This window comes from Microtus pennsylvanicus, chromosome 3 (assembly GCF_037038515.1).
Source record: "Microtus pennsylvanicus isolate mMicPen1 chromosome 3, mMicPen1.hap1, whole genome shotgun sequence".
Classification (NCBI taxonomy): domain Eukaryota; kingdom Metazoa; phylum Chordata; class Mammalia; order Rodentia; family Cricetidae; genus Microtus; species Microtus pennsylvanicus.
Window position 1 is genome coordinate 103,376,895 of NC_134581.1, and position 25,848 is coordinate 103,402,742.

Sequence of the window (25,848 nt, forward strand, 5' to 3'; positions counted from 1 at the left end):
CTGTTGTTCCTCAGAACATGGCTCACCTGACATCTCTGGCATTCAATAATTTAGCTAAGCTGAGTCCCAGGGATCCTTCTGCCTCTAACTCCCTCTCAGGCGCTGAGATTACAAGACGCACCATCATGCTGGACTTTTTCCAGTGGTTCTGGGGCCCGGACCAAAATCAAGTCTTCATGTTTGTGAGACTAACACTTGGCTGGCAGAGCTATCTTTTCTGCTTGGAGTTATCGGGTTTATAAGCAACAGGGAGGTAAGACTGACTTCAGAGTCCACCGTGATTCCAATCCACTAAAGCTCCTACTACCTGTGTGGTTCATTGACTTCTGGAATCTAGAACCCTGTTTTCTCTGGCAGAGCATTCTCGAATATAATGATCCAGGAAAGCAAGGGGGGTTCTCAGAAGGCAAGCATCATGGACATGGCCCCATGCAGTGATGGGCAGCAGTGGCCACATGCAGTGATGGCCATCAGCCAGGACCCAGCCTTGGACCCAGGTCCTCAGTGAATATACAAGTCATGATCATGTCATAATGCAGCCAGCGTGGCAGAGGATGAAACTCTAGGTCTTGGATATTGTGTGTGTGTGTGTGTGTGTGTGTGTGTGTGTGTGTGTGTGTGTCTTTCCACATCAGTGCTGAGGACATGTTTTCTTATCATGACAATGGACCAAAAGAATGTTCATCAACACTGATGAGCAGAGCAGAAGGCTGAGGCCACTGCCCACGTGAACTGGGTCGAAAAACACCTAGGCAAGGCAGGATCAAGACAGGAAGTGTCTTGATCATTTGCCTACACCACCCAAATTTGCTCTATAATTGCTTGTTCTGATTCTATTTTTTGCATTTAATTTTGTGATGTTCTTCTTTGGGTAAGGGGAGGAGAAGCACTTTAAGTTTGCCTGGGTACAGGTTTCAAAGCCATCTGCACGGCTAAAGTGGGAGTGTAAACAGGAACGCAGATTTTGAGGCGAGGCTTAAAAATACACTTCCCATGTCGCCAAGATTTGAAGGGAAAGAAGCTGTGGCTTTTTCTGTACACATATTTCAATGCCAGAAGGGCCATTTCCTTTTTACGGGCTGAGAAGTGTGCACAGCCCATCTGCTCACTGGCTTCGAGAACCATCTTACCTACGGGCCTGTTTTCTCATTTGTAAAGTAGCCGTGATAATAACTACAGTTTAAAGAATATAATGCATGCGGTTGTTATAAGAAGTAAATGAAACATACGTTATAGAAAGCACTTAGACTTTTTCCTAGTCGTGTGAAAAGTTATTATTCTGGTTAGTGATTTTGTAACTTCTCTCCCATCTCCCCCAAAGTCAATTCTAATTCAGACTTTGAGAAATTATACAATGAATGATTTTTTTTATCTTTTATATTTGTGACAGTGTTAGATAATATTTGTGATCATTTGATACTTTCTCTAGGAATGTGTGTATGTGCATACACAGGTTATACTATGTGTGTTGATGTTTTAGTGTGTGTAGGTATAGTTGTGCATGTATAAGTGTGTACATGTGTGCAACTGTATGTGAATGTGTATGTGTGTTGGTATGTGTATATGTAGGTATGCATGTGCTGGTACATTGCATGTATGTAGTTGTATGTGGTTATATGTTAGTGTGTGCATGTATATGTGTGTGTTGGAGTGTGTGTACATGTGTGTATGTACTTGCTTGTGTGTGTGTGTGTGTGTGATAGAAACATCGGGAATTCTTAAAAAGAACAGAAACATACATGACTTTGTTCATCTACTGATTATTTGGCTCCCAGAAGGATTGTCTGTTCTTGTCTGTCTTACTATTTCTCTTTTGCCCCTGGGAGAACTATGTGAAATTATCACAAGCTCCCTCCTCTTCTTCTTGGCAAACCATAGTCTCACTCAATAACGTCTAGACTCTACAGTGTTATAGAAAGTTCTTGGACTTGGGAAGCTTGGATTCGAGTTCAGGCTCAATCACTCACCAGTCCTATGTCTTAGAATAGCCTCATGGCCTCTCGGGTGCCTCTTGGGGGAAGGTTAGTGTACCGTTCCCCTGTCCTAGGATCATTGTGCTTCTCTGTTGAGTGGCTGGAAGTAACATTTAAATCATAGGTCATTTGGATTATTAGGGCAGATTTACTGATATAAAGATCGTTAAAACACGGTTCTGTGACAGAATAAAAGTAATACCATTATGGTAGTAACAGGTTAATTTTGATAATCAAGACATTCAAAGAGGATGAACAATAGATGTCATTATTGACTTAAAATCTAATTTGAGTATTTTAAACCATTGCTTCCGCTTGCATTTTGTATCAAAAACTTCCTCCAAAATTAAACAAAATTAGGAGCAGGCTTGTTCCCAGAGCTCTCTGACCCTTTGTCTTGTGTGTCTGAGGTCACAGTACAGACCTATGACAGTCTGCTTCTCGTCTGATGACTAAGAAATGAGCAGTAAGTTGTTGTTGGACTAATATTTGGTGTTGGAAAAAGGTCAGGACCGCTCTGAGCAGGCCTGAGTGTAAGTCCACCCAGCTGTGTGAGTGAATGTGAGCAAGTATTGGCTTCTCTACGACTAGATTCCTCGGCTGCAAACATCTTCTCTGACCCTGGATCCCCGTGCTTTTCATAGTTTCTTTTCTGTGTGTGTGCTGGTCACACTCCCATTGACGTGAAGGCCCTGGTGGGCAGTGCTGGCTAGTGTCTGTGAGTATCCTGTTTCTAATTGGTCAACCAGGGGTGGAATAACTGGCCTGCTAAACCCCAACCGCTGAGAAAAGGCACCAGCACCCCTCCACCTAATACATAGCTATTCAGTCTTTAGAGGCAGGAAGACAGTTAAGTTGACGGATCCATCAAGACAGCGTCCTGTGGAAGATCATGAAGGGATTACTGTAATTTGGAAGAGAGAATATTCTAGAGAAGCAGAATCAATAGGAAGTATCTGTCATGCTTCCCCCCCCCACACACACCACATATTACACACACGCGCATTCACACACACACTCACACACACACGCGCATTCACACACACACACTCACACACACACACACCACATATCACACGCATGCGCATTCACACACACACACAGAAAGGGAAAGAAAGAAATTTAATCTTATAGAATTCACTAATGTGATTTGGAGCTAGCAAGTCTAAAATTTGTAGGGTAGGCTAGCAGCTGGAAATCCATCTAAGAACTGGTTTTGCAGCATTGAAATGATAATCCATAAAGCAAGCCAATTATTGGGAAATGGGTAAAATTTCTTTGGTGTTGATTTTGAGGAAAAAATTCTTCGGCCCACACACGTTATGGAGAGACCTGACTGTAAAAGTTGATAAATTTACAAACACCTAAACTTCTAGGCCAGTGTTTACATGGCAGAGCACAGTAACCTAGCTGGCCTAAAACACAAAGTAGCCTCTCACAGAGATCAGAATTCCAAAAGAAACTATACAGGCAGAAAAGCACCATGAGTTATTATTAATGTCCTCAGAGAGATAAGATTCTATGATCATAATGCACAAATCTGAGGGTAAAGTTGTACATTAGCCAAAAGAAAAGGCTGGTGAGGTGGGGGAGGGGACTTCAGTTACATAAAAAAAAGAGAGGGGAGCTTGGAAGATGTCAGTGTCAGTCTCAAAAACAATTCAAAATGAGAAACTGTCCCCAGAACTCAAGCAAGAAGTGAGAATTTGAGAGCACAGACAAGATAGAGAGTTCCGGGAAAGCCTAAATCTCAGATACAAATAAGAAAACTTCCGTGAAGAAGGAAGAGAGAACAAAGGAAATCACCAATAAAATGATGCAAGAAATTTTACCAAATTGAAGGATGAGAATTTCAAGATTACAAGGGCCTACTGAGGATCCAGCACAGGCTAGAACAACTCCATGCTAAATCACAGAATAACTAAAGGTCATGAAATTCCAAAATTATGGCCTACCAACATATTGGAAAAAAAAAATCAGGCTTCTTACAAGCTTCAGAGTCTTTGGATTTCCCAAAAACAATAGGCAAAAGCTTGCTTCAATTTCCTAATGTAATCTAATTTTCAGTGAGGCCTAAGGATTTAACCATACAAATTCTCATAAAATTTGCCTCCTACGACCCCTTCCCCTGGGAAGCAATTACAGAATCTCTAAATGAAAGAGAGAATAAACTAGATGATTCCGAAATTGAGTCTTAACATAGTATACACAGGAGCTGCATGGAGGGTCAACTATTGGAGGCAGAGCCACCAGAAGCTTCACAGAGACCATAGTGTGAGGAAATATGAGTCACCGTGTGCAGTTCAAATATCAAACCCAACTGGTGAAAAATCTGGAGGTCAACTTATATAAGTATTCAGAAAAAGAGCAATCCAAAACACAGGTCCATCTTCGATTATTTTTTAAGACAAAGACATGCATGAAAATAAAAGTCATAATTCGCTAAGTGGCTTAGCTACAAATAACATATTATAGCTAATTAAAATAATGCAAATAGTGCTTGTTTAATTAACATTAAAAGACTACATCATATTGAAGGAAGGCCATCAGAAGACTGTCCACGTGTGGTGTGATTGATGTTTGAAATAAAAGATATAAAGGGAAGCCAACAGAGAAGGATTGTTAGAATCAACTGCAAAGTATCAACATTCCACAGAAGAAAAGGTAAAAATAGTAAAAGGGATGCCTGGGCTCTTTCTATGGCAGTTTAAACACTGTGATTGACAAGGCAGAACTCAAGAACCTCTCCCATTTGTAAGTCTAACTCTAAGGCCTCCTACGACCCCTTCCCCTGGGAATCTCTTATTGAAAAACAATAACCGTAATAAAGTATCCTTTCCACCCCGCGACACAGGTAATACTCAGAGAGTCTGCGTTCCTCTAATAGCTATGTTTTCTGTAATGCAGACATCAGTGCCTACTTTTACATGACAAGTTCCTGAGCAGAACATGAAGGAGATGCAGAGATGAGGCTTTGCATAGAGGAGGTGAAGGGTTAGGGCTTGAGTTTCAGTTGAGTTGACTTGGCCTCACTTGGAGCTCAGGGTCTGAGGGAGCATGGCACCAGTGACTTCTCCCATCCTGAGCTGTCACCATTTGCAGAAGGTGATAGAGAAAGCACTGTCACCTTGCTACCCATACTGGTCTCTGTCCTTAGTGTCTCTGACAATATCATTAGCATTCTTTCCAATCTGGACAATTAGGTGAATATTTTCTGGACTAATACGGAATCCAAACTTTACCCTGGTATTTTATGGCAAATGAGTTTCACATAGCCAATGAGCTGATCACTACTGAGCCTTGCTCATGATAAGGAGCTAGGAATACTTGTTACAGATGAGTCTAAGGACTCTGCTCATCACTGTGGCATCCTCAGCTCATGAGGCCCTCTGTTTCTCCCCAGGCTATCAGTGTTCCTGTCTCTCACAGTTCACGGGGAGAAACTGTGAAGCAGAGATCACAGCCTGCTTCCCCAACCCTTGCCGGAATGGAGGATCCTGCGACCCCATAGGAAACACCTTTGTCTGCAGCTGTAAAGCTGGCCTCACGGGCGTCACGTAAGTGCAACTGTTCACGGACTTCCCTCTCTCTACACTGCTTCTCGTCCTAAGAAAACAAGCCAGCATGTAGTTCATTAGAATAAGTGGACACGCGGCTGTCTTTCCCACACAGTGCTCGGAGGGGCTGGCTCGGTAGGGGTAGTGGCTGCTGTGCAAGAAGGAGTTCAGACTTCCTAGCACCCAACATAAAAGCCTGGGCATGGCGTCATAGACTTGTCATCTTCAGGCTGGTATTTCCAGGGACTCATTTGTCAGTCAGTCTACTCAAACTGTGTGCTTTAGGTTCAGTGAGGGATGGGGATCACAAAAGACAGAGATGGAAAGTGATGGAGGGAGACAATGATGTACACCTCTGGTCTCCACAGGCATGTGCACACAACCACACTGACGAGAAAACACCACACACAGATACACACACACACACACACACACACCCCTCTGGTCTCCACAGGCATGTGCACACAACCACACTGACGAGAAAACACCACACACACACACACACACACACCCCTCTGGTCTCCACAGGCATGTGCACACAACCACACTGATGAGAAAACACCACACACAGACATACACACCACTAACTACATTTTTAAAAGTACTTACAATATCAGTAGGGAACCCCCTAGGGTTGTATCTAATTTGTATATTTTACTATATCCCTTTGTACTTTCAGGCTTATTCAATCCCTGTGTATTCTATAAGCACTTCAAATGTTCTTGGCATTAGCTAAAATTTCTGATATGATTATGAGATCTACATAAAACTCACTTCCCAGAACCCACCAACTGGACTCTACTATCTCGTGTTTAATGGCTATTCTGAGAAATTAGTCCTTATCTTGCCTTTGAAAACCCTTTTCCTCCAGGAAATGAGGGAAATTTAAGTGTTAGTCAGGTGGAAAGGGAATGCTTTAAATGCTGAGTGAAAGGCCACTTCCAGGCATGCGCTATGGTTTCGAAGTGTGCTCTCGGTGAGGGACAGTCTAATTCCAGGTCAGTCTGGCACGTTCATTACAGCGAGTCTCTAAGGACTCCACCTAGAAATACTTAGCTGATGTTGAACTGCTGGATGTAATTTAAAGTAATAAAGCTGCATTTATTTTTAAATACTCTGTGATTCTAATTTCTGGCTGACCAATCTGTTCAAATTGGGGATAGTTGGACTACATTTTAAAAGGTGGATTACCAAAACTGTAGATGTGTCAGCCTCTTCCACGGCGCATTGGAACAATTGCTTAAGTAGAGAGGCATGGAAGACAGAAGTTCCAGCACGTGCTGTCAGTGTTAAAGAAGGAATCAGAGTAAAGGCTTGCCCTGTGGGGCCAGAGAGCCAGACCGGTGGCGAAGACTGCTTGCTGCTCTTGCAGAGGGCCTGAATTCAGTTCCCAGCACCCATGCTGGATGGTTGGCTCACAACCCCCTGTAATTCCAGCTCCAAGGGACCCACTGTCCTCTTCTAGCCTATGCAGGCACCTGCACACACACGGAATACAGAAAGACAGACAGACAGACTCACATGTGAAAATTGAAAATGCCCTTAAAAGCCTGCTTTGTAGTTAGACTACTGTGGGGATGAAAGAGACCTAGAACTGCCCCCAGTTCCCTTCCTTGTCCATTTCTCCCGCCTGGTGCAACCATCATATTTCCCTGTGGAAATATTGGGGGATTTGATTATGAGGTCCTACATGGCACCCTTGGGGAAGGGGTGCAGAAGTGTTTTACACGATGTGAGAAATGCATACTATATACTGTTTCTGAAATTGCACAGTTTTAAATTCTAATGTGTGCCTGACCCTGAGGATGGGAGAGGGTACCTTTCCCACACCATCTGTCCTTCCCTTTATGCTCCTCTCCCACCAGCTTGTCCTTCTCCAAATCCCATGGATACCAGAGAGGGCACACCTTGACTCAAGGAAATGGGAAAGGGATCGATAGACACAGAAATATATAAATTCATCCTTAAGTGTACACCCCTGTGTGCATACACAATGCACACACAGAGAAGATATACCTATGAATATGATTTTACACATTCTTACATATGTATGTACACACTGCCACATGCCATGGTCCTCTTTCGGGAGTTCCATCTGTTTAAAGCCTTTTTGTCTGAGCTCTGATGTTGGAAGGGCTTCTGTGTGCTTTGTCTCTAAAGGTGCGAGGATGACGTGGACGAGTGTGAGCGAGAGGAGTGTGAGAATGGAGGCGCCTGCGTCAACCTATTCGGCTCCTTCTTCTGCAACTGCACCCCAGGCTATGTGGGTCAGTACTGTGGCTTGCGTCCCGTGGTCGTGCCCAACATCCAAGCTGGCCACTCATATGTGGGCAAGGAGGAACTAATAGGCATTGCTGTGGTCCTCTTCGTCATCTTCACCCTGGTCGTGCTCTTCATCGTCTTCCGCAAGAAGGTCTTTCGAAAGAACTACTCTCGGAACAACATCACGCTAGTGCAGGACCCAGCCACAGCCGCGCTCCTGCACAAGAGCAACGGCATCCCATTCCGCAGCCTGCGTGCGGGCGATGGGCGCAATGTGTACCAGGAAGTGGGGCCGCCTCAGGTGCCAGTGCGCCCCATGGCCTACACACCCTGCTTCCAGAGCGACTCCAGGAGCAATCTGGACAAGGGCCTGGATGTACTGGGTGGTGAGCCACAGGAGATGAGCACGTTCCACCCGGAGTCCCCTCGCATCCTGACTGCGCGTAGGGGTGTGGTGGTTTGCAGCGTGGCCCCCAATCTCCCAGCTGTGTCGCCCTGTCGCTCGGATTGCGATTCCATCCGGAAGAATGGCTGGGACACAGGACCCGAAAGTGAGTGAGATGCAATAATGGGTGGGTGCCCTGGGAAGCCCCTGGTTGGTTTCAGCAACTAGAGCCATGCTAACCTCTGAGAAGGAGGAAGGAATGAAAAAGACACTCTCATGACTGAGCTGAGTGTGGCTGGGGTCGCCCAGTATCGGGCAGAAGGTGAGGTTTAGCACCCACAGGGAGGCAGGTGTTTAAGCAAGTGAGTGGCACGAGCTAGTTACAATTTTGAAGACCGCCCTGACAGACCCGGCAGGGACTGAATAAGACTTAGAAGGGAGGCTGAGTTGGCAAAGCAGGTGACTGCTCCCTGCCCTGGCCTCAGAGAGAGACTAAAGCAGACTCCGCTATCCCCTGGCTTATCAGCAGGCTGCACACCTTTTGTATGCCAGAGAGAAGTCTGAGTTTCTGTACTGTGCTATATATGGGGGAGGAGGATGGAGTGGGTTTCAAAGGGTCCTACAGAGCATGTTCAGACAAGGAAGTAAACCTCGCTCCTGGACAAAGCAGACATTACTGAGGCATTTACATGACTTAAGCATGAGTCAATTTCAGTAGCAAGCTATTGGAGAGGGGCTCCTAGAATCAGGAAGCAGTCAGATCAGTATTCAGGATGCATGCGGGGGTTGGGGGCCAATCCAGAAGTCGAAGAGATGATGGTTGACCATCATCTGCACATGGAGAAAGAGAAAGTCGGCCAGCTGGACCTCTGAGAGAAACTTGGAGATCCCTGTTTGATGGCAGAGGGCAGAATGGGAAACAAATTCTCCCTGAAAAGCAAGAGAAGGGGGAAGAGAGATGGCGTTTATCACAAAAGCTGAAGCATGTCCATGAGGTTCATAGTGTGCAGTACTAGGAACCGACCGAGACAAAGGAAGACATAGGCGTGGGGTAGACACTGTGATTTGAAGAGAATGCAGGGGTAAAGCTGCCAGCGATGTGTGTCTGCCATGTGATGGGCTGTCCAGCACGGGTATCATCACCAGCTCCTGGAGAAGACTAGCTTGAAGGAAGCAAAGGCCAGATCTGGGCACAGACGGGTCCCAAGTCTGCTCTTAGCAGAACTGCCCCAGAAGCTCAGCAGGAAAGAGGCAAGGCAGAGTAGAGAGAGCATCCCTCCATGGGAGGGGAGACACAAGACGAGGTCTTTCTATTCTAATGTCACCAACATGCCATCTGCTGGTTCTGTCCTGTGGACACACATGGCTTTTAAGACATCCCCTGGGCTCTCAAGTGGAGTCAGGGATCATACAATGCTGTGGAGAGACACTTGCTTGGTTGTCATTGCTTTGTGTGTGTGTTGGATCTCACTATGCAGCACTACCTGTCGGGCCTGGAACTTAGGGGTCCACCTGCCTCTGCCTCCTAGGTCCTGAAATTAAAGCTGCGTGCTACCACACACCCAGCCAAAACCCTCCTTTTTATTTTGGAAATGAAAGGAGTTTTGAGTTAAAGGCAAAGCAAGGGACTTGCAGGTGTCACTGCCACCCCCAGGGCCGGCTGACCACCTGCCTGCTCTTCAGTGCTCCAGGTTCAGCCATGAACGCCTTGTCCTTTGAATGGCCAAGCTTTGAGTTGAGGCTGTTGGAGGTGAATACACACACAAGCACACATGCACACGCGTCTCTCCACGCCTCTATCACTCATTTGTCTAAGGCCCTGGCTTAGCAGAAAGCAGGTGAGGCTCTCATGTTTGCTCCTGATGTTGCTCTTTATGGGGGGACCGGCAGCTGCAAAACAAAATAACTATCCCCATAATCACAGGTCTGTGTCTCTGCACCCTCACATCCCAGGATTCTCTGCAGTATTTCTTGGAGAATATTTTCCATCACCACCTCATGACATGACAGCTTTATTTTCAGAATCAACCTCAGGCCAAAACTCACACTTCCCCCTGAAGTATCATTGGATTTTATAGAGCACACTTTACCCTTTGTTAAACAAGCCACAGTTAGAGCTAGCGAGACAGTTTCTGACAACTAGTTCATTGTGGGTTGACCACCTCAAGATATGGTGCTTTTTGTTGCTTCCTACACCTCTCAAATTAGAAAGGGGTGTGTGTGAGTGAGTGTGTGTGTGTGTGTGCATACAGGGGCTGGCTATTTTCCTATAGCAGAGACAGAGAGAAAAATAAACACCAAGTGAATAAGGGAGAGTTCACATCGGCCTGTCCTCTTACCAGACAGAGAACATTGGCAGCCACAAGATGAAACACCACTGCCCTCTAGAAGGCAGAGCTGAAAATTCCACTCCTCCCCAGAGATGGAAGCTGGGAGAAATATAACGGCTTTCTTGCCTATAAAATATTTATGCCCCTGTTTTAAAAGTAATCTCATTTAACCTGGTGTTGACACCACATCGGTTCATGTAAATGACATAAATTAAGTCTGAATGAAGAGCAGCTCAGCTACTCCATCCTCATTCCACTCTCTCCTCAGTCCTCACTTGGAGGCAGGAACACTTACTTTCAGCTGACAGCTATTCGGAAGCTCATTTACCATGGGTTAAGGGTTCCAAATCCATAATGTAAATCACTTGATTGACAGACCTTTGCCCCCTATGGCACAATCAATTTTCCTTTGTGGAGCTAACTTATTTTCTCGAAGCAAATCAGAAAGCTTCTAAGGAAAAAAGGGGTAGGGAGGGAGAGAGCAAGACTGAAGGATTGCGCAAGGCTGAGTGATGGTTCTGCTTTCTCCTGCCTGTCCATGAAGACAAAGGGGCTGATGACCCGGGAGAGGTGACCTGCTTCACAAGCAGTAACAAAGGGAGCAACTCCGAAGTTCAGTCCCTCAGCTCCTTCCAGTCGGACTCTGGTGACGACAATGGTAAGCGCATTGCCTGTCCTGTACTGGGGTCAGCAGGAGAGGTGAGGGGGGCAGCACTGCTATTGTTTCTTCGTCTCTGTGTTGACTTTCTACCGTTTTTACCCATTGTTGAGAATCCTTGCCAGAGGAGTCAATGTGCCACTGGTCAGGGCAGGATCTGCATCCGTGGGGCTTGGACGGTGACAGACTTGCCTCCTCCCCATGATGCTTCACAGCAAACCTGACAATGCATTCCCTTTCTTGCTGCCTGTGTCCTCTCACCCCCTGCATTCAGCCACCACATTATTGGACATTACTTTGGAGACAGGATGGCTATTCTGTAGAGCCAGTGATGCCTTTGTTCAATTGAATTTCCCTTCTAATCAATCTTTTGGGGTCGTGGGATTTTGGAAAACTGATTTAAAAACTGTGACACAGACTTTTAGGGGGGGAAATGCCTGTCTGCCCAGAATGCTGCACGCAAATCCCTGTGGTTTACAGACTGCTTTGATAACTCCAAGTCGGGTGCATCCAGATCCCACAAACCTGTGCTGATGGAGAAGAAGCTGGTGTCTCTAGGAAACCAGCTGTGGAGGGTAGGCAGTGACAGAAGAAGAAAGTCCAACTAGCAATGTTTGTCACGTGGTGCTAAAGCAAAAATTATTTCACATGATCATCCAGGGGCAGGCTGCCCCACCCCAGCCAACATCTTAGGTGGCCTCTCCCTTTTACCATCAGCAAGAAAAAAGATTGCGCTTGCTAATCAATGTGATCTTTCAGCACATGAACCCTGGCTAGTCCACTGTGCGCTGCCTTTTGGGCTGTGTATTCTGTATGCAGAAAAACAGATTGAGAACAACACAGCCCCAGTCTCTGAGCAAACAGAGGGAAAGTAACCAAGAAGTAGTTATAGAATTGCAATAGTTTGCTTTTTCATGTGTAACTCAAACCTCTCCCACATGGTCCCCCAATACTAGCCACACCTGAAGAAGTTTCAGTGTAGGGGTTGGGAAAATGACTCCATAGGTAAGAGTACTTGTTCTGTACATAAGGGCCTGAGCTAGGGTCCCTGGCATCTACAAAAAGTCACATGGATGCAGCGCATGGCTAACCCAAGCCCTGGGAGGAAAAGACAGGGCAGGCGTCAAGCCAACATTCCAAGCTTCCTGTCCACTGATAGAACCTGCCTCGAGGCAGTGAGGCTGAGAGAGAGATAAACATTTAGGCATTCAGCTCTGGCCTCCACACTCGATTGCACTGGCCCGTGAGCCTGTATACATGCATATACCACACACAAACACGCTTGCATGAGCACACACACATATAAATACACACATACAAGCACACACACTGATGTATCTATCTGCTGGGATAACAGCCCATGTATCTTAATTTCTTCTGGCCATTTTTGAAACAAAGGCACTGGCCTCTGACCCAGGTGTATGATGTATCCTCCCTTCTTTACCTCCAGTGAGATTTAAAAAAAAAAAACTATAGCAACCTTGCGTTTTATGTTAAATTTTGAGAACATATAGTTTCAGAGACCAGGCAATAGCTCCAGCCGTGATGTCTGGCTGATGGCTCTCAAAGGCTCTCTAACTCACATGCCTACCCCTTCAGGATCTGCATCTGGGCAGGAAGCTCTAGGCCCTTTCATCTGAAGTCACATCATCTAAAGCAACTCTAATAGACCAGAGGTCTCCTTCACATACCCTAAGCCTCACCAGCAAGACATAGGCCTCCGGTTGGTCTGGGCCATCAGTGGCATGTGTGAGGCCATCAGACTCACAACAATACCCAAACTCCTACACAGTTGACATTGTATTCAGAGCACATTGGTGACCAACAAGGAATTATGTCCAGGAATAGGCCTCCTCTGAGGGCCTCGGATGGTGCTAATGAGAACTCTCCATGAGTTCCGTGGGCCACCGTCTTCCTGGTTTGAAGTGACAGGTCGTGGAGTGGGAAGTAATGACTCAGGGATCCTTGACAATCATGCTTTTTAGGAGTATGGCCTCCTAGCTTTCTGTTGTTTCTATTCTGTTCTGACAGAACCCAGGCCTCCATATAAGTGTCGTCTTGACACCAGCCCTGAGGGACAGATTGTGGAAAGGAGTTTGTGTCTAATGTCTTCATTATTGTTGTTATTAGTCATTAACATGTGTTTGAAATATGTGACTAACCAGGAACTGTCCCTCCCCTCCCTCCTGTCTTCTTTTCCCACCAAAAGCATCCATAGTGACTGTCATTCAGCTTGTCAACAATGTAGTTGACTCTATAGAGAATGAAGGTATTTACAGTTATTTTTTTGGTTTTGATTTTTGTTCGTTTGTCTCCTCCTTTCGTGGCATGTCTGTGTCCTTCTGGAAAGTTTGCTTCTGTGGTACTTTATCTGAACTGACTGTAACCAGCAGAAAGTGCATGATAATGGTGGTTTTAAGTGAGATATTGGGGTCGGGGATGTAGCTCAATGATAGACAGCTGGCCTAGCTAGCCCAAGACTCTGGCTTTGTTCTCCAGCACCAGAAAACAAATCAAATTCAATGCCAGATGTCTCTCTATCGATTGCAATAAACTTAGTAATTTTGAGAGACAATCTAGTTCATATTTTTAAATATCTAGATTCTCTTATCAAATGTCTTCAAAGTAAAGAACATTCATCTGCAATCCAGGTTAATCAGTTAACATTACATTCATTCTAGTATGTTTTGAATACCTGCTGCGAGCTGTGGATACTTATAAAATCATCAGAAATGAAAATTTTATGAGGATTAATTTATAGCAGGTAATTTTGTCAGTGCTTTAGTAAAATTATAACAAAATACAGATGGGATTTATGTCTTAATTTCCTAACTAGTGACGAGGGGAGGGGGTTAAAAGCCTAAACTCAGTGTTAGCCTTGGTTCCTAAGGAGTGGTCTTAACGCTTCTGAATTACCTGCTTTGTCTGTCTTCCCATGGCCTGGATGGCCCGATTCACTTTTCACTTTGTGTTTGAACAGTGTCTGTCATGGACCAAGGACAGAACTACAACAGAGGTGACTCTGCCACCACCCAGGATGACAGCTTATTTCTGTGTTTCGCACCTCTCCTCTCATACTGACCATGCCCCTCTCCGTCTGATTCTCCCAGTTTGAGTTTTGCATGTTCTAGGCGTCTTGTGTGCTCAGCTCCACATGCATTTAGCAGCCTCTTTCCCTGTGTGTGAAACTCACCCACTTTCCCGCAAGGCTCTGTGCTCTCTGCAGGTCTCAGAACACAGTGCAACTCTGCCCGCATGCTGCCAGCCTGGCCTTGTGCACAGCATGTTCATGGGAGGGGGGAAGAGGTGGATGTTAAGGACTCTGTGTTCCATCAGCATGCATTTGTTGGCCATCGCTCTGGGCCTCATGATTGGGAGTCTGCACAGCCAGGTACCTTCTCTCTGTGCTCTCTCTCTGCAGGCCAGAGCATGGCTGGCCCTATGGGCCCTCGGAGAGTTTGCATATGACCTTGGCTATGGGGTTTCCTGGGCCTCAGTCATGCACGGCAGGCCCATCCCTGCTTCTCATTCACCCTCGCCCCACCCCTAGTCTATGCGTGGCAGCCCATCCCTGCTCCTCATTCACCCACCTCCAGTCTGGAGGCCCTTAATCATCTGGATTTCCTCTCACAGCCTATCACTGGGACACCTCCGACTGGATGCCAGGGGCACGGCTGTCTGACATCGAGGAAATGCCCAACTACGAGAGCCAAGATGGAGGGTCAGCACACCAGGGCAGCACACGAGAGCTAGAGAGCGACTACTACCTGGGCGGATACGACATCGACAGTGAATACCCCCCACCTCATGAAGAAGAGTTCCTAAGTCAGGATCAGCTGCCCCCTCCGCTGCCCGAGGACTTCCCGGAACAGTATGAGGCCCTGCCTCCCTCGCAGCCCGCCTCACTAGCTGGCACCATGAGCCCAGACTGCAAGAGAAGACCCCGGTTTCACCCCAGCCAGTACCTCCCTCCTCACCCGCTTCCCAACGAAACAGATTTGGGGGGGCCACCCTCTGGCTGTGATTTTAGTACTTTTGCAGTGAGCATGAACCAGGGTCCAGTAGACAGCGTGTCTCTGTCCTTGCACAATCCCAGAGGCACCTCGTCCTCAGATACGCCAGCCCACCGTGGCTTTGACGACTCTGAGGTGGCGCTGAGGGACTACGAAAGCGCCGGTGAGCTCGGCCTCACCAGCCTTCACATTCCCTTCGTGGAAACGCAGCACCAGACCCAGGTGTAGAGGACACCGTGGGTGCTGTGCCCTGACTCTTACAGCGTAGAAGGAAACAAGCCGCACTTGGGTCTGGACGGAGAGAAGTCTGTGGAAATGTGGATTGTCTATGAGGAACCCCTTCACAAGTCTCACTGTCCCAGCAAGCTTGACTCCCAGAGTGACAAGGAGCGGCTCAGAGCGTTGTTTCTGGAGGAGGGGGAGCTGACAGTCCTTGTTTGTGAATACCTGTGTTTCTGGCTTGGAGTGCAAAGGAGAAGAAATGAGTTGACTTTGTCAAAGGGGAGAACACAAATGGCTTTGTGCGTTATTGTGGCCCGGAAAGTGGGAAAGCAAAGGTCCTTGCAGTATTAGCCCCGCCACCGTCAGATTTTGAGCCAAGGAAATGAAAACAGCAGGGCTGTCTGTCGGAGAAGTTAGTGTTCTAGATGAGAGAAAAGAACGGCAGTGTTCAACAGGGTGGACGGAAGCCTTTAAAACCGGCTGTTTTTCAATAAGCTGTCTAATTTTTCAGCTATAAAATTAGATTTGAGTAAAATGCTTAGTGTGCTCAGATTTTTTTCCTGTTTCTGTTAAGCATCCAGTATAATATAGTTTAATGGGTTTGTGATCTCTGAGAAAGTTACCATGAATGAGCAATAAGAGGCTATCTAGACTCCAGTGGGTGGGTTGAGGGAGGTTAATGTTCAAACACCAGAAAGACTGTGTCGAACTTGTTCTGTGTTTTCTGGCAAATAATCCTAGCCATAGCTTGGTTCTAACATTTCTGCAGGAACAGACCCCTGCTGGTCTATTGCTCTCTAGAATGAGAGGTAGTGGAAGCCTAAACAGAATTCACAGATAGATTGGGGAAGACAGGATGTGATACTGTCAGACGTTTCCCCCTAGGGGACCATACTTCTTCACACTGAAGGGGAAAACCGTACGTGTCGTTCTAAACTGGTAGTGGTGTTATTATAAATACTCTTAGGTTTTTAAAGAAAAAAGTAGGTAGTGACCATGTATAAATTGTATGTATGTGTGTGTGCATGCGTGCGTGCGTGCAAACGTGTGTGCCTGTGTGTGTGAGAGGAGGGCCTAATAAGTATTGCTCTGAGTGTGCACTCACCACAGCTGCTCTTGAGGGAAGCTGCCCCAAAGGGTTTAGGATTCAGTGTTGGAAATCGTGAGGGGAGCAAGCGTTGCTCACCTTCTGATTTCTGTGACCTCTAGTCTAACAGGAACACCAAATGCCATATCTTACTCCAGTTCAGTTAACCTTATTTTAGTACTGCCATTTACAGCAACTTAAAGCAAGTACCGTGACTTTTTTAAAGACAGTATTTTCTAATTTTTCAGAACTACTATTTGAAACTGAGTAACATTTGATTACACCCTGGGGTCTCCCTCCCATCAGACAGATGGCCTTTGGCCATCACTTTCCCATGACAGAATACCCAACCCGCTGAAAATGCAGAAACCTAGCATTTGAAGGTTAAAGCTGGCAGTGGGGTGAACTTTGCTCTTTCACTCTGATCGGCTGTGGCCGCCGTCTTTGCCGTGAGCCAGGGAATGCATATTTGCACATCTGCCTGCGAGCAAATCTCTGTATGCATGTGTGAAGGGAGCTGTCTGGGATCTGCCCATCAGTCCTCGGTTGTCTTTAATCCACTTACCTCTCTGCAGGAGCTGATGTTTCTGAACATCTGTCCTTTCATTCCCAAACTTCCTGAGTTAGAGAACATGCTTGTCCCCTTTCTCGGCTTTTCTCTTGCCTTCTCTAGCTTAGACTCACCCATGGAGGCATTATCCACACTGTGGTCTTGAAATAAATGAATTTCACTAAGGCTGCTTTTAAGAATAAAGTCTTTAGTATTTTTTCTCATGTAAGAAGCACATTTGCAAGAATCACAAAGAAAATGACAAACTAATGGTCCAGAATTGAATCACTGCTGTGCTTTTAATAACACAACAGCATAAAACCATCAAAGTAAAACCAACAATTCATTTCTTGCCCCCAGGAAATATGAGATGAGATCCACGCCAATGAGTCACCCGCGCTTAGCCAGCATCTCTTTTAGAGAGAACGCCTGGCCAAGCCTATAATGAAGGCATAAATAGAGCTATCTGCAGGCAGTGGCAGAGTCACCGAAGAAATCCCTGCCCACCCTCTCCTCTGACCTACATAAAATCTTTTTTTCTTTGGGACACCTTCCTGCTAAATTTCAGCAGAATAGCTCTACAGACATCCAGATGAGCACCGGGTCTACTGGATTCTTCTCTTTCTAAAAATTAGGTTTCCTTACAGGCCAGAGGGTATACTGCGGCGACTTCTGCATGCATCTTAGATGGGGTGACCATGGTTTAACAGAACGGGGTCCCTAAGATTTCTAGGCTAGCCCCCACACTTTATAAGGGAGGAAGCTCACCCAGAGAAAGGAAGAGACTTGCCCAGGCTCAAACAAAAGTTAAATCATTGACTCAAACTGCAGCCCATCCAAGTAGGCACCGCTCCTTATCTGTAACCTTGCACACCGCTTAGCTGCCCTGAGCCGGCAGCTGCTTCCTTCTACTAAACCCTTAACTTCCCACTGTTCCTTCACTGAAATATGCAAGGATAAAACAAATAGAGACCTTTTCTCTGGGACTCTGATGGGCCCAGAGATTTGGGCATTCATCAGAATGCTGCTTTTGCCAAATGAATGTTTCTAGGATGGAGTGAGCACAGAACTCTTCAGACTGTAGTGGTCGCTGGTAGTGAAACTGGTGGTATGTAACACACACACTAAGTGTATCTTAGGGGTTTAATGTTTTTGTTTCCTCCTCATAAGCTCTGCCTACTGTCTGTTCTTGTTCTGTTCACCATGATGGAAAATTAGCCAGTTAGTGTGTGTCTGTGTTTCTCTTGGGAGATGTGTGGCACACGTCTGGTTAGTGTGAGAGAAGCCGTCAGTCTTTGTCACACTCTAAGCGGGAGCTATAGGGCTGTAGAGGACAGGCATGTGCTTCATTCATCCCCTTCCTCTGAGAGGATTTTGCTGCTGAGCCTCATCCCATGCCTGCTTTCTGTGTACCCCTTTCCTGCCCACTCACAAAATGCAATGAGAAAGTCATAGCAATATACGTAGGTCAAGGCCATAATCTTACATTTTAAGCTGTTGGAGTCACAGGAAGGCCTGGGAGATTTACCTGGAACTGCCATAGGAAATCACTATCTCAGAAGAAAAGGAAACATTTCCTATCAGCCTTTTCCTGCTGACTCCCTACCCACAGTGCTCTGTCTTCTTTGCAGATGCTGGCGGGGGACCGGGGGGGGGGTGAACAAAACATAATAAACAAGCAAAAAGACAAAGAGGATCAGAATAAACCATTAAAGACACGTTTAGATGAAGACACATTTAGATGAAATAATTCAGGAAGATCTAGTGTTGGTGTTGTGTGGATTGTCCGATGGTCGTCTGGCCTCCTCTCTGTTGCAGACCCTGGTCATGTGCTTAGGTTTGTGGGACATGGGGCTTCCAAGGGGCGTTTCTTCAGTGCTGTCTTTCTGTGTGGTCCGTGAGGAGGCAGTGAGTGTGCGTGTTAGTTTGTCTTGCAACCTCCAGCTGCACTGCTGATTCAGACCCACCTCTTTGAGCTTCCAGTGGTGTGTCACAGGGAGTTTAAAGTCGCCATGCATGGGTTTGACATCAGCAAATATCTAGCCAGATGGCTAAGACAGGAAAAGAAAAAGGTATTTCTTTCCTTATGTAATAATGAAAAGCAATAATTACAAGTGTTTAACAATACACAAAGGCCATAATTAGTCTCTTCCAGTGTTCAGAATACACTAGAGAATTCTGTAGTCGTTTGAGGTGTGTTGGGCCCATTAGTATGTCCTGCGGCACCCTTCAGCAAACCAGCCCCTGGATTGCTCCTATTTAACAATGCTATGAGCCCATGCTACTGGATTTGGGGAGTGACAGATGTGTCTGGAGACGGGCAGGGTCCTTGGAAAGCACTGTTACGAGACCGTGGTGTACATTTGCCTGTTATAAACAGGCTGGTTTGTAAAAGATGTATGTTTTGGTGTTTTAAATGTTTATAAAATTGTATATAGGTGGTTTCCATTTTCCAGGCATTTGTAGATACAGTATTTGATGCCTATCCGGATAGGCTTTAATTTGGAGGGTCAAATAGAATTCTTAGTCATCCACATTGTTGTCTGCAAACTTTTGAGGTATACCCATGAAGAAAGAGGACTTTAGATTTGAAAAAGATGTTTTTATTCATTTCAAAGTGTATTGTGTCTTTCCTTAGATTTTATTGTTTTCATTTAACTCTGTTTTCAAAAACAAAGTGTTTCTATTGACTTTTTTTAAAGATGAATGTGTTTGGCCCGGTTATTAAGCACTCGACCTTCACACCATTTCCTAGACAGAATAAGTTGTCAGTCTGCCACTTCCATGCACACTCACCTCAGCTCCATGCACACTCACCTCAGCTCCATGCACACTCACCTCAGCTCCATGCACACTCACCTCAGCTCCATGCACACTCACCTCAGCTCCATGCACACTCACCTCAGCTCCATGCACACTCACCTCAGCTCCATGCACACTCACCTCAGCTCCATGCACACTCACCTCAGCTCCCACACACATCAATGCAAACCTTATGCAAAGGGGAAAGTGGCTACTTCACTGAAGTTTGCCCCTTACAGACATGGATTGTTCTGCACATATTGCTGTTGACGATATTCAGTCTTGTGTTCTTTTTCTTTTAAAAAAGAAAAAGAAAATAGAACAAAAGAAAAATGAAGGAAAACAAAATGAAATAAAAGGATACAAAATTACAGCCAAAAACTAAAACAAGAAAAAAAAAATCTCCCCCATGGTGTCCAGGTTTGTAACTGCCAAATTTGATCATTAAAACACATTTTCAAGTAAAAGGGAAAAATGCTATGAAACTCTGTCGCGTTGGCTCTTCTTAAATGTCGCCTCACATTCCTCTGGCATTCAGGAGCAAGTGCTCTGACAGGAAGACTCATCCAGCTCCACCTATGTCTCAGAGAGAGTCTCTGTTCTGAAGGACATGGTATAGGTTCTTTTGTTCAATCTCAGATATTTTTAAATGATATGATGAAGCTCATATAGTAAAATCTATGTAATGTCTCACTGGGCCTATGGTCTGTGGGCCTTTGAAGCATGAGCTACAGAATACTGGAGACTAAACAGTCGCCAACTTTCACCTCAGCTGGAATCACTGGGCCCAATCCCAGCTCTCCAAAGCAGGGCTTACTCCCCCACCCCAATCCTACTCTCTGAATGCTAATCTGAAAAAGTGACTTCGAAGGTTCTAAAAACAGGATACTGTGTGTCTCCCCTTGGCAAGGTGGGTCAGAATCAGCAGGAAAGGCTCCTGAGCTTCTGGGAAAGTGGGCTGTTCCTTCATCCACTCCATCCACTGTGGGACTATACCTTCTGGGTGCTGGCCAGGATGCCAAAGCCTTCAACCACAAGCCCACTGGAACACCACAGCTAAGCACCAGTCCCCTTCAGGCTTTTTCAGAGAAGCACTCTAAGCCCAAGGGCTCCCTTCAGCAGAGTAACCCTTGGTGACTTGTGGGACACAGGTAAGTAGTGAGAGTTGGTTAGGAAGGTGGGCACCAACTTATAACATGCACCATTCTTTGAATAAATACTCCTATTGCAGCTGATTTGGGTAAATGATAGGAGGGATGGATAGAGACATTTCATATTATTCATTATAATATGTTGAATTTCATACTGTAGAAATGAATCTGCATGTATGTGTTATTACCAGATTAGCATATACACACAATGTCGGTCTTTTGCTCTGCGTTAACCCAGAGGAGATTAAGGTTGAGATCAGCAAATAGTAATTTGACTTGTTATTAAAAGATGCCAGATCCCAAACATTCATGGAGCAAAGGAAGAGAGCAAGGGATGATGGAGAGAGAAGCACAGATGTTAGTCTCAGAAACGTGGCTGACCACCATATAGGCACCAGGGACGAGGGACGAGGAAACACCCCACCCACACCACCCCTGGCTTGACTCAGAGCTCCTAAAACCCCAGCCCAATGACTCAGCATTAACAGCCAGAAGCAACTGTCTATACTGTTCCACTATCTCACTGGGCATGCTCCAAAAGGCCCTCCCCTCTGCCCAGCCCGGCACTGTGTCTGCTCCTGGCCAGAGGCAGTCACCATTCTATTCTTCTCCCCAGTAAATCTCTCGTGTGAGGTTTTCTGCAGGGTGACTTGGTGGTATCCCTTGGCTCCCAAATGCCAAGATGTCCTTACACTGTAAGAACTCTCTCACATCCGACCAGAGGGACAAAAGTAAACTGAAAAATAACTTATTCCTTGGGGCTGAAGAGATGGCTCAGTGGTTAAGAGCATTGCCTGCTCTTCCAAAGGTCCTGAGTTCTATTGCCAGCAACCACATGGTGGCTCACAACCATCTATAATGAGGTCTGGTGCCCTCTTCTTGCCTGCAGACATACACATGGACAGAATACTGTATACATAATAAATAAATATTTAAAAAAAAGAATAACTCATTCCTTTTCTTTCCTCCTGTTTCTCATAAAGTCCATTGGGCATGAAATACAAGACAGTTCTTAGGGTGCGAACCTGCTGCTTTCGCAGACTGTTGACTCTCTAGATAACACACAACTTAAGGATTCAATTCCTGTCTCTCATCACTAACCTTTGTATAATGTTTATTCTGGTTATAATCTCAAGATATAAGGTGGTGGGAAATAGCTTAGAGGGTTCTGAAGAGCCGAGCTCTTGCCTGTCACAAACCTGTTTGAACCAACTGGATCCCTAAGGGTTCCCTCCACACCAGAAGTGACCTGCAGTCCCAGGAGTGACTTTCTTTCACCCAGTATCTCTGTATATCACTATCCCTGCACATATTGGTTTTCTTGAAAAGTTTTGACTTAAAAATTAATCCTGTTTACAGCTAACTGCCTTTTCTCTCCTCAGTCATTCTTCATTTTGGAAATTTGACCATACTAGTGAGAAGGACCTACTGAGAGGACAGTGTTGGTGATGCTGGTCTCCTGCCACTCACCAGCACCTCACATTTCTTCCCACCCCCCTACTCCATCCCACTCTGCCCAGGCCTGTGCCACCACAGCAATGTGCTCAGGTATTGAGCAGGAAGAAGACATTCAATGACAGGTGTGTCTTCCATGTGCTTCCCTTTGCAGGAAAATCTTTGCTTAAATCTTCTCCTATCCTTGTAAAATGGTAAGGCAACCCAGAGATGAGACAGGTATCTTAGGTGGGCAAAGAGAGTAGGTTTCATCTGTCTGCTTTCTGTGCTGTGTCTTTGAAGTAGAAGAGCTGGGTTCTAATTTGGAAATAATTCTCTCAAAAGCTCTCTCCTTGGATCAGTCCCAAAGACTACTTCCAGTTTGACATTCACCAGGAAGATTCACATGACTCTACCTACATCAACCATACCTACTCCTATGATTTCCCTAAATAAAAGATTGCAAAGAAAGTAGAGTGAGAGGAACAGCTGCATGGGGTAAGGTGGGCATGCACCGTGAACAATGCTGTTTGCAGAAACACTGAAGAATGAATCCCTCTGAGCAGTTCTGGAAACTACCAGAGCCCTGCCAAAACTCAATGCCCAGATACCATCCATAGCCAGTCTTTCACAGAACCGCAGTCAAGGTGAAAGAGATTCTTAAGATTTTCACCAAAGTGACATCCCTGGTTCCGCAGACTCAGCAGTTTATGGTTTCTGCTTCTTACAGTGCGCTGTGGGATGCTGAAGCCCACTAAGAGCCCACAGGCACCCCTGTTACGGTCTTCCCTTCCGTCTTCCACAGCAGTGGAGGCAGTGACCCTCCATGCTTCTGCCAGAGCATCCTATGTAAGCACATGAAGGTCAACAGAGTGATTCTGTCAACTATGGTACTTGTACGACATCACCAAAACTCACTATCAGGTTAGGAACAGGCTATCTGCACACGAGGGAAGAGTTTTCCACCCAGAAGTTTATCTTAAGAAATATCAGTTAGATTGCATTGTTTTATCCAAATTTCTGCCACTTTTGCCTTACTCTTTTGCTTTTAAAATTCTACTTAAATTTTAAACAGTTTTACCAACTCTAGACTGTTTTAATAAGGAAAATTTGGATCAATCTTCATATCAAACATTAAGTGACAGTGTTTACCTGCACACACATACACACATATGCACACACAAATAAATCACCTTAACTAGCTTTAAAATGGCTTAAACAGAAAAATAAATATTTAGAATTTACATAATAAGGTGTCACATACCATGAAACACACAGAGGCTTATGTTAATTATAAACTCTTTGGCCTATTGCTCAGGCTTATTATTAACTAACTCTTAAAACTTAAATTAACCCATAATTCTTGTCTATATTTAGCCACATGGCATAGTACCTTTTATCAGTAAGACATTCTCACCTTTTTTCCTCTGCTTCTGGCTTGCAGCAGCATCTCTGCCTTTCCTCTTCCCAGAATTCTCTTAGCCTGGTCACCCTACCTGTACTTCCTGCCTGGATACTGGCCAATCAGCATTTTATTAAACTAATATGAGTGACAAATCTTTCCAGGGTGCAAGAGCAACCTCCCACAGCAGTAGTGTGTCCTCCCTAACCCCTTGCCTTCTTTCGTGTCCTTCTGCCCACCCTGTCCTCCCTCCTCACTTCATCCCCTGCCATCTCCTCTCCTCTTTGGTTGTTTAGGCTGTACCTATATTTATAACTGAATAGAGAGAGGTTTAAGACATTTCTCATATAAAAAAGGGTTTCTTCTATTTCTTTATTTCATTAATTATTTACTTACTACAATCTGATTATCCCTTATCCCTTATGTATGGGTCCAAAAGTGTTTCAAATTTCAAATTTTGTTTAGTTTGACTCCTTGTATGTACATAAAGACCTGTGTTGAGGATGGGACGTTAGTCTAAACATGCAGTTCATTTACATTTTATCAAACAGGATATATTTAGTGGGCCTGGAACCTATCATGTGAGGTCCAATATAGAGTGGTTCTATTATGGTGTGTGTCAGTACTCAAATGTTTCAGATATTGTAGCACTTGGGGCTTCAGATTATGGAAACCCAACTTGTATTACTTCTTTCTTTTTATTATTTCCTGAGCAGTATAAGTTCATTACAAACTGAGAAAATGGAGACAGAAAAAAACGTTGTTCTTTTATCAGCACCTTTTTGTGCTCCTCCTTTTCATGGGTTTTATGATCTGTCAGCTCTTCAGACATCCCCACTGTACTCCAGAGGATCCCACCTTCTCCTACTTCCCTTTCTTTGGCTTTGTATACTCCCCGTAGGCTTCTTGCAAGGAGTGCTCCTTGATTGGGTAATCTCACTGAACCTTATAACCACTGAAAAGTTCAGATGAAGAAACTTCATATATATGTGCTATGGGCTAAATATTCTGTCTCCCCAAAATACATATATTGAGACCCCAATCCTAATGTTCTGGTTTGGGAAGTGGGGACTTGAAGGCATCAGTTACAAGTGTGAAACTCTCACAAAGAGGATTAGTGTCCTTACTATGAGAGGAGAGGCCCTGAGAACACTTCTGCCATCTTCTTCCATAATAAAAACTAGACAGTGCAAAATGGAGAGATCCCCAGACTCCAGCCATGCTGGGACCCTGATCTCAGACTTCCACTCTCCAAAACTGCAAAAGATAAGACTTTTCTGTTTATTCATTTTCTAGCCTATAATATTTATTTAGTAATCACATCCCAAATAAACAAATGCATCCCATCAAGTCCCATGTACAGGTAAAAGGAGGGTTCATAACAAGGTTTGTTTTGTACATATAAATTTTCACGAGACTTGCTGTGTTGCCTACCACCCTAAACACCTCCCTTGTCCAAGCTGGATCGGCTGATGGGGTTTAGGGTCATGTGTCTGTTTTGTGTCTCTGCGCAATTGTTGTGCTCTTCACTGTACTGTGATCTGTTTGTGGTTTATAAAAGTAAACTCTTAGTGATGGGCTAATGTCTGACATTGATGTCTCAGTGAGCATTGTTGTGAAAACGGGCACACGTGCAGGTGTTTCTGAAGACAGACTTCCGGAAAGAAAAAAAAATTAGTTCAAAAGATGTGCCTGTCTGATTTTAACTCTAAGAATTCCTTAGCATTTTTAACTACCAATGAGACAATTTAATAATTATAAATAGAAAAAATTATAATCCTATGACTATTACACATTCCACATATTGCAATCTATTCAATTCACTCACTCTGTCAACTAAGTGAAACTGGTTTTATGTTCTTCAAGGTTCCCAGAAGACCCTGGGTTCCAATGCCATGGCTCTTCACTACCATCCCCAAATCTGGCTTCTCAGCTTCCACATTTGTAGATTGCACTGGCTGGTTTTGTGTCAACTTGAGACAAGCTAGATTCCTCAGAAAGGCAGGCCCCTCAGTTGAGGAA

The 25,848-nt window shown here is 45.1% G+C and overlaps 1 protein-coding gene across 3 annotated transcripts in view; it reads left to right on the forward strand.

Moving 5' to 3' along the window:
* Fat3 (FAT atypical cadherin 3) overlaps window positions 1–20,324 on the forward strand; it is a 576,873-nt gene extending 556,549 nt beyond the window's left edge. The window contains exons 23-28 of one of the 3 annotated variants that reach the window (XM_075966763.1): window positions 5,377–5,530; window positions 7,691–8,343; window positions 11,052–11,165; window positions 13,375–13,434; window positions 14,146–14,181; window positions 14,799–20,324. In XM_075966763.1, coding sequence (XP_075822878.1) covers window positions 5,377–5,530; window positions 7,691–8,343; window positions 11,052–11,165; window positions 13,375–13,434; window positions 14,146–14,181; window positions 14,799–15,406 — 1,625 coding nt within the window. In that variant the 3' untranslated portion in view covers window positions 15,407–20,324. The remainder of the gene's footprint in view (window positions 1–5,376; window positions 5,531–7,690; window positions 8,344–11,051; window positions 11,166–13,374; window positions 13,435–14,145; window positions 14,182–14,798) is intronic. The other 2 variants (XM_075966765.1, XM_075966766.1) reach the window with 2 other exon arrangements.
* The last annotated feature ends 5,524 nt before the right edge of the window (window positions 20,325–25,848 follow it).